The sequence below is a fragment of the Entelurus aequoreus genome, linkage group LG09 (assembly GCF_033978785.1).
Source record: "Entelurus aequoreus isolate RoL-2023_Sb linkage group LG09, RoL_Eaeq_v1.1, whole genome shotgun sequence".
In the NCBI taxonomy this organism is placed as follows: domain Eukaryota; kingdom Metazoa; phylum Chordata; class Actinopteri; order Syngnathiformes; family Syngnathidae; genus Entelurus; species Entelurus aequoreus.
The window spans coordinates 59,962,835-59,972,834 of NC_084739.1; the positions used below are offsets into that span (position 1 = coordinate 59,962,835).

Below are 10,000 nucleotides of genomic sequence, written 5' to 3' on the forward strand. Positions count from 1 at the left end.
AGCGCAAGATGAGTAAGTCATTTGTGTGATGTGTAGCTTGGCAGCATGGGGTCATGCTGTCATCGGGCAATCAAGGTACTAATATGATCAACTGACTCATCCTCAAACAAACTAACTAGTGCTCAGTGTGTGTGGGGTAATAGGTTGACAATCAGCTTCAATTGTCCAATCAGCACTGCTGCAATCACACCATGGTCCCTCTGCTTACAGCCTTCCCCAAAGAATGCGTGGGAGTACTCACTGCAGAGACGCAGGATGTAATTGTACATTTCGTCACGGTCACACTCAAACAACTTAGAGGTCATGTCCACCATCTGCTCCAAGGGCTCCATCTAAGTGCAGAAAAACATTGGAATGTCTCTGTCGAAATCTTCATTCTTGCTTTCTCAATGGGGAGTTTGTTAGAGTGTTTGCGTCACCTGCTGGGTCAAAACGCACTTCTCTGCAAACCACTGCAGGCGGCCTGGCTTCGCCCTCAGTCCAGGGGTCTGCAACATGGGAAGACACAGTAAAGGTAAAATAATCAGAGTCTGTTGTGACAATGAAGTAATTCAAGGTGACTGCTGTTGCTTTCCCAGTCATGATGTTTCTATATCGTTTTAAGTGCATGGGTACTCAAACGTTGGACATCATTTTACAGTCTACGGCTATGTTTACAATGCAAGGAAGGACATTTAACTTAGATTTTTTTTGTCAAATCCCATTTTCTTACGTAATCATTTGAAAAAAATGTGAGGTCTAATGTGAATGCGATCAGACTCGTGAAGACGTAACGTAACATGCTGCAGTGTTTACATAAGTAAAAATGGCTTCAATTCTATTATCTATAATTTAAAAAAAATCTGATACATTTCATGTATGTGCAAAATAATTGGAATTGGCCTGCAGTGTGAACAAGGCCTAATAAATAGCCAATTATCGCTTAAATGAGCTCAAGGTTTGTCAAATATATTTTTTTTAATGAATCATTTTATAAATACAGCCCTTTGAGACACTTGTGATTTAGGGCTATATAAATAAACATTGATTGATTGATTGATAAATTAATATTCTTGAGTATGTCTGAAATCTGCCAATTTTCACTCTATTGTATTACCAGAAAGATAAATGATAAGACATGATTATGTATATACACACAAACCTGCATACACACATATACATACATAATATATATACTGAACAAAAATATAAACACAGCTCTTGTTTTTGCTCCTGTTTGTCATGAGTTTAACTCGAATATGTAAAACGTTTACTATATACACAAAATACCTATTCCTCTCAGATATTGTTCACAAATCTGTCTAAATCTGTTAGTGAGCACTTCTTCTTTGCCAAGATAATCCATCCCACCTCACAGATGTGGCATATGCTGATTAAATAGCATGATTATTGCACAGGTGTGCATTCGGCTGCCCACAATAAAAGGCCACTCTGAAATGCCACTCTGTGCAGTTGTGTTTTATTGCAGTATGGGGTGTGGAGGTAAGAAAAGCTGTCAGTATCTGGTGTGACAACCATTTGTCTTCCACAGTGCAACACATCTCCTTCGCATAGAGTAGATTAGGTTGTTGATTGTGGCCTGTCGAATGTTGGTCCACTCCTCTTCAATGGCTGTGCCAAGTTTCTGGATATTGGCAGGAATTGGAACACGCCGTCACACACGCCGATCCGTAGCATCCCAAACATGTGAAATTATTAACACATTACTGTAAAATATCAAATATTATTTAGCTAATTCACGTAAGAGACTAGACGTATTAGATTTCATCGGATTTAGCGATTAGGATTGACAGATAGTTTGGTAAACGTATAGCATGTTTTATATGTTAGTTATTTGAATGACTCTTACCATAATATGTTACGTTAACATACCAGGCACGTTCTTAGTTGGTTATTTATGCATCATATAACGTACACTTATTCAGCCTGTTGTTCACTATTCTTTAATTATTTTTAATTGTCTTTCAAATGTCTATTCTTGGTGTTGGTTTTTATCAAATAAATTTCTCCAAAAAATGCGACTCATACTCCAGTGCGACTTATATGTTTTTTCCTTTCTTTATCATGCATTTTCGGCCGGTACGACATACTCCGGAGCGACTTATACTCGGAAAAATACGGTACATATATATATATATATACATACATATACACATATACATATACAGTATACACACACACACACAATTATATACACACACACGTATACATACACACACGTATCCCAAAATTTTGGGGAGGGATTTGATGAAACTTTTACAAAATGCAAGAAATGGGGTAAGTAACAAGTAATTCGATTTTTTTTTAGTATTGGGCGATTGGGCCTGGCAGAGAGCTGCATTCCCAAAGTGTTTTTCTAGCTTTGTTTGCCTCAGACATGTAGTTACTCAGCTATTCATAATGCGAATTATGTCCTTTTTTAAAACATTGTTTTAGATAACAGGTCCAGGATACACATTCCATTTATAATAAAATTAAAATGCAACTCTGATTGGAAAAAAATTGGACAATTCTGATTTAATTATATAAAATCAATTAAACAAATGGTAATGTTGGATCAGTTTGAAATGTTTGTGTGGATAAACTATCAGAATGTAATAGTGTGGAACAGGCAGATAAAAATGCAGCCACAAACAAAAATGGTCCGCCTTTGAGGAAGATGCTTGTCTCTAATACACTGTCATGTTTCCCCATTTAAACCACTAATCCTAAACAGAGTTACAAAACAAATTTCACATTTCACAAGCACTTCCTTTTTAGTAAACTTTTTTAAATCCCACAAAGCTCTTGCTAATAAAGATTTTAACAGGCCGAGACCTCTTTTTTTGTTTTCCTACAGGCAAATCACAAGAGACAGATTTAAAACTCAGACATGAAATAAGCCTTCAAAAAGTCCCCGGTTGCAAGCGGTATTTTTAGGAGCTGTGTGGTTTACATTGAGGCCACAATGATATTAAAAAATAGTCAAACAAGCTGTCAAAGGATGGCCAACATAGATTGATGTCGGGGCCGGTGCAGCAGAGATTTAGTCTGATACACGCAGTGACAAGATGATTATTACCAAAGAACAGTGATCAGGATTTGATCTGTCTCTTGGATACAATCTGAATAAGGACTGGGAGACCTCACTCTTCCTCCGGTAATCTGAGAGTTGGAAGGGATGGAAGGGGGGGAGAGAAAAAAAGAACGAGCGAGCTCCCAGAAAACTAATCTAAACGAGAGGAGGGAGCATGAGGGGGATCAACGGCGTTCAATCCTTGCTGGCCTCTTTGATGGGAGCCCATCATCGGAAAGTCAAAAAAAGACAGACTTCATCCCTCACTGCTGCTTCCTCATCCAATCCCCATCTCCCCCAATCCCAGCCTCCTCCTACAAATCTCCCCTGCTTCTTCTCCTCCTTTACCCACCACCCATCCGTCCATCCCAGGCAGAGGCATTATGCTCTTACCCAAGCAGCCAGAGGGACAAATTAAAATGTGTTGCACTTGCTCTCCCTCAGTCTGTCTAATCTTCTTAGAGACCGAAAGCTCCATCTTTCTCTGCCTCCCGTACCTTTTTTTTTTTTAATTTGGTTTTGGGGAGTCTTGTGAGGCCTTCACACATGCACACACTCAAACACCTCTAGTAGATTCCACCAGGACACTCAGCCTCTAATCTGTGCAGGCAGGAGAAACATTCTTGTTGATACACAGCAGAGGAGGAGGCTAACAAATTAAAACAAAACCGCTGCAAAATAAAAGACGCCCGTTTATTAAGACAATTCTGTAACAATTAAAACGTAATACTCTTGTCCTGTATGTGGGAGTCAAACTATTTGGAACACCACAACTACAACCACCATAATTAACTAATGAGAAATTAATACGTCTTTACCTTCAGTACTAATATATTTGCTTAAAAAAATTGCCACATAAAGAAATAACCCCTTACTCACTTGCACTTAAAGCCTCTCCATCACAATTTCTAATGTTTTAATTCCTCTATTCACCCTGACCACTTACAACACACATGGCCAGAACCCATCTACCTCATGTAAAAACACATAATGGCTCACTACTCTTTGGTAATGCTACCTAACCTTGACCGACCACACACCCCCACAGTGCAATAATAGGCTTGCGCCGTATAACAATCCCCCTACCTAACTATGACCATTTAGCACAAAATTGGCCACCTTTTTCTATCATTACATTTAATTAGCTGTGATTAATCAGCTGGCAATTATACCAAACACGGCCTAAAGAGAGCCAGCACTCACTAGACCGCCACTTGACCACCCTCCATGGAGTGTTTGTGCTCGTATGTGTGTGCATATACATATATATATATATATATACATATATACATATACATATACATATATATGTATATATATATACATATATATACACACACATAAATACGTATATATATATAAATATATATATATACATACATATACACACACATAAATACGTATATATATATATATATATATATATATATATATATATAAAATATATATATATATATATATATATAAAATATATATATATATATATATATATAAAATATATATATATATATATATATATATATATATATATATATAGAAAATATATATATATATATATATATAGAAAATGGATGGATGGATGGATATATATCCATCCATCCATCCATTTTCTACCGCTTATTCCCTTCGGGGTCGCGTATATATATATATATATATATATATATATATATATATATATATATATATATATATATATATATATATATATATATATATATATATATATATATATATATATATATATATATGTACTTAACTGTAGTACTACGATCAAGTATTAAATATATGATAGATGACAGCCAGGAGCAGGCATGTGATTGACCAGATTGGATCAAGAGTTTTTCAAGTTATCATGGTCACTAACTACTAATAAACCGCCACATTACAAAATTTGTTACAATATGCACTCCTACATTGTTGACTGTGCTTGTATTTTGTATTATCTGAAAAAATTGTGTTTTATCAAACCCCAATACATGCAGCTCACTACAAAACACTCAAATAGTGGGCCATAAGGTTGTTCGTTATACCGGTACTAATAAAGTACCGCGATACTAATTGATTGAAATCGGTACCGTTCTTTCATGTGCATGATGTTGAGTGTGTCAAAACGCACACACAAAGTGCATACAAACAATAACATCTTGGAGAAGAAGAATGGCAAAAAAACGACAATTGTACTGGTTAATAACGAGGGTACGTGAAGCGCAATATGGAGGTATTTGGGCTTCGAAACAAACGATAAAGGTGACGCTTTAAACAAGAAAGCAACGCGCTTCAAGTGTTGCTTTAAAACACGCCTCGCCCAATGTGACGATTAGTATTAACTCTTTTGCTTCAAACTTAGTTAAACATTTAAATAATAGGCATTCAGATCTGCACAAGGAGTTTAAATAGTGACAGGTGATAATGTTGTTACACCCGTCTTGCTGTTCTGCTCCGGTGCAGACCGTCGTCAAGGAACACAGGGCAGACGTTCGATTCAGAGTCGATGTTTTCGTCAGGGGTAACATCGTTCACCCTGTGTCCGCCCTGAGATCGGTAGGTTGTGAGTTCAAACCCCGGCCGAGTCATACCAAAGACTATAAAAATGGGACCCACTACCTCCCTGCTTGGCACTCAGCATCAAGGGTTGGAATTGGGGGTTAAATCACCAAAAATTATTCCCGGGCGCGGCACTGCTGCTGCCCACTGCTCCCCTCACCTCCCAGGGGGTGAACAAGGGGATGGGTCAAATGCAGAGGACAAATTTCACCACACCTAGTGTGTGTGTGACAATCATTGGTAAACTTTAACTTTAACAATGGGTCTGCTAAGCTGCACTTTCAGGTCAGACTGACGAGGCCTCCGGTTTGTAACAGTCTGGTTGCTTTATTATTAGTTTTGCAGGACACAACTGGACCTATTCATTCCTCTACTGCGCAGTGCAGCGCTACTTTTTTTTCTCTCTTTACTCGCTCACTCGCTGACATCACTCAGCCAACACGTTGACATTCTCACAAACACACATACGCTATTCTCATAAGTTAACCAGCTCCCCTGCTGTGCACATGTAGATACATAACATGTAGATACCTACGCGTGCACAGCTGCTTGGCTTGATGCCAAATATTAGCGGAGTTAGGACCGCCCATCTAACGTTAACTAGTGCAAATAAAATTACTGAATTTGGTAACAAATTGCTACAATTTGTGGTTCATCTTTAACAAATGTGTTGTACCTGCTACGTGGCTTATCTGTGTAAATGTATCCATAGTTTTGTTTTCAGTACTTACCGGTACTGATAATTGTATTTTTCTTAAAGCGCAGACCAGGAGTGGCAACCATAAATCATGAATAATTTAATATAATGTCAATAAAGCTTTTTATTTTATTCTAATCAAATCCTTGATTATGGCAGACTATAAGTAATATGAAAAATTGTAAATTGTTCTTTGAGTGCAACAAGAAAAGCCCAATGTGTTTAATGCCCTTTAATTTATAGTTTAACCTTCTAAAATTGTTCTTTGAGTGCAATAGGAAACATGTGTTTATTGCATTGTAAGATTTTCTGTTAAAATAAAGCCAATATTGACATTTTTGTAGTTCCATTTATTTTGCAAAATATCGATGTGCATTTTGGTACCGGTACCAAATTATTGATATCGGGACAACCCTAGTGGGCCACTATAGTGTCTGCGGGGTCACCAGCAGCAGAGATTTTCATTATTTGAGGCTACACTCTCGTATTCATGTTAGGGCAATACACAAGCTTGCAGCTAGGTGGCAGCAGTGCTCAATCTAATTTACAAGCTCCCTGTTTTACCTGGTAGAAGTAGTACAGAGCTGTCATCGTCAGCAGCATACATAAAAGAATGTAACTCAGTGTGTCGTACAGATACATAAATATTATCAAGTTTTCAATGGTCATTAAATTCAGGGGGGGGGGGTTGTAAATACCTTCTGTGCCCCACTGGGGTCATGACAGAAAATAATTGAACGCACTGCTTAAGGCTGTTTAGAGCAATCACCATGGAACTTGATATACATTCAAATATGGACTGACAAAGACAGGAGTGTAGAAGATTGGTTGAAAAACATGGCCGCAGTCAAACAACACATCTTTGGACTGACCACAAGACAGTCATTGCCCAGTTATCTAATGATTATAAACCTTTCAGGATATCTGTACATGTAGTCTTGCATGTCTTCCAAAGCATTTTTTGACCACAACCCATAGAAAGTGCCCTTTTTCACCTACAATGATCTTAGTTTGCTTGTGAGTTCATTTAGAAAAGTAGGGTACTTTAGCAAATTCGAGACTGTGGGCTATTATAGCGCACAGTCCAGCACTGGGGTTCAGATTTAGCACTTTGAGCGCATCGGGTGTAATTTGACCGTACATTATCTTGTCAGGATACCTCAAATGACTGTTGACGTATGCCCCGCCCACCCACTGTATTATTCAGGGAGTTGCATGTTTTAATACTCTGAGGGACAGTGATGAACCTTCAGCCTGATATATAGGAGACAGTCCAACTTACGGTCTTGACAGTGTGTTTGTTCATAACAAAGCTTTACAAGTCACACACACACACACACACACACACACACACACACACACACACACACACACACACACACACACACACACACACACACACACACACACACACACACACACACACACACACACACACACACACACACAACAGCCCCCCCCCCCCCGTTGGCATTTAGCTGACTCAATATGAGTAGGATAAGAGCCATACAGCCACAATAACGCGGCGATAGCGCTTCAGAGGCTTGGAAAATCCTCAAGAGGCACAAATCCCTCTTTTAGTGCACAAACACGCAGGGCAGTGAAGGTATTCCACCCCTCCTGCTTATACTTCAGTGTCCTCTGTGTGTTTAGACAACATTATGTCCTTGTTTCCCTCTGATGTCTCATATCCTGATCTGTTTATTCATCAATATCGCTGTGTAGTTATCCAGCCTATGACCATGCAGTTCATCCGCGTGTCAACCACTTATCAGCCTGCCTTGCATCACTCTCTTTTACACTAATCCACCAGGCTTTCAACAGGACAAGAGGTATACTTTAGCATGTATTATACAATTGTATTTAGGTCACAATAAAAAAAACAGCATTGTAGAAAGATAATAAAAAGATTTAGCATCCACCTTTTGAACCATGACTTAAACATACACTATGTAGAGACAATTAGGTGATCTTAAGTTAATTATTGAGTTAATTTGTCTAATATGAGTGGGACTTCATCGCCCCACAATCTTAATTCTTTATTCTAACGAAATATTGTGGACAACTGAATGCTTCAAATGTTGTGAAAACAGTGTGGAGAAGGCCTTATTTTGGTCCAAGTGATGCACAAAGCATGTAGTAGCTTGTTGTTACAACTTCGTACAGTAGATGGAATTGTAACTCTGTTTCTTTTAAAAAACCCACATACGCACTTTGCCTTTCAGAGAATAAGCAGACAAAGCAGGAGTCAGTATTGCCCAATTAGCGACTTTCTCGTTAAATTTAACGAGTATTCAGACTCTTCCAGACTGGCAAAAAAAATTGAGCATTTTTTTAACCTTATTGGTAGTGACAGATCAAACGATACTGAAGCATCGACCCATTATGAAACACGAAGAGCAAGACTGTGTCCCTTGATGGGAGTGTAACTTTAAGAAAACGAAACATTACTGATAGTGTCTTTTGACTGAGCTAGCGTTCTTTCTGCTCACAAGTGCCATCTCGTTCTGACAAAATTCAGAATAGTGGTGTGCCATTATCAATATAGAGAGAACTTAATAAAAAAATGGGAAACAATTCTAAAATGCGGTATAATTTTGACCTTACAGCGCCAAACAAGATAAATGCTCTTTTCTCGTTTACTATTTATCTCATTGACCAGAGTTGCATGTTTCGTAATACATTTTATTTGCTCACTGCTAATTTTATTTGCAAGTAAATGTAGTGATTTTTTTCAATCAGCATAAGGCGCCAAATGAAACAGGAACACAGTGTCAGTGCAGTGTCAATACAGCCGATGACTGTGCCACACACTCATTGAGAAGTCATTTACCCATCACTATAATTTAACATGAACACATGTATCACTCTTAACAAGCAGCAGGTCCTACTTTACCTCCATCTAGGAGGCATTAACATGCGTCTCTGTCTTACTTGTAACATAAAAAAACAGAACAAAAATGAATTAGCATTTCTAATAATATTTCTTGTTTATATTCTTTGCACACTTTCGGCCTGATTTACTAAGATCCAAATACCACACGCTAAACAGCGTGTGCAAACTATAAAATTATGTGTGGGTAAGTTGTATGTGATCTACTAAGACTGTGTGCAATGGAAAAGTGCTGCTTAGTGCCTTATCTAAATTGGGTTTTTGAGTGAACTATACAAGGCTTTCAACCACGTAGACACTCATTCATTTACTGCACATTCATGCTATGCTCCAAGCTGTCGAATTTTGCAATGTTTCAAACAAGCACGTACCTCTTTTTATGAGCATTTTAGAAGCAGTCTTGCAGTGCATCTACAATGGAAACCACTTTTTTTTCCGCACTGAAGTTGCGTGGATGGGAGAGGCTACTGTACTAACTGAATGTGAGGAACAATATGCAAGAAAATGCATACATCAAGTTTTAGTTTTAAATAGGTTATGTTTATGTTAATAATGTATCATATGTCAAAACGTCATACGTCATTAAAAGAAACGCCAGCAGACACTAAAACGCATCAACTGAATTTGTTTTAATCAGGCCCTTAAGTCATCCAGCAGCTATAAAATGATATTAGACCATATGTCTAATATTATTTTTGACAGTACATACATGTTGACAAACATTCATCAACCTCCTTTCTCACAGCCGTGTGTGTAACTGTCAGTTGGCACATACTTCTCAGACGTGTTAAATAAGGATGCAAAATTGCGC

The 10,000-nt window shown here is 38.0% G+C and overlaps 1 protein-coding gene across 4 annotated transcripts in view; it reads right to left on the reverse strand.

Moving 5' to 3' along the window:
- Window positions 1–10,000, reverse strand: part of lrpprc (leucine-rich pentatricopeptide repeat containing) — a 173,955-nt gene that overhangs the window by 51,396 nt on the left and 112,559 nt on the right. For all 4 annotated transcript variants that reach the window (XR_009827284.1, XM_062059048.1, XM_062059047.1 and 1 more), the window contains 2 exons: window positions 420–488; window positions 242–332 (listed from right to left, as the gene is read on the reverse strand). Coding sequence is in view for 3 of the 4 variants with exons in the window: in XM_062059048.1 (XP_061915032.1) it covers window positions 242–332; window positions 420–488 (160 nt within the window). In the remaining variant the exon portion in view is untranslated. The remainder of the gene's footprint in view (window positions 1–241; window positions 333–419; window positions 489–10,000) is intronic.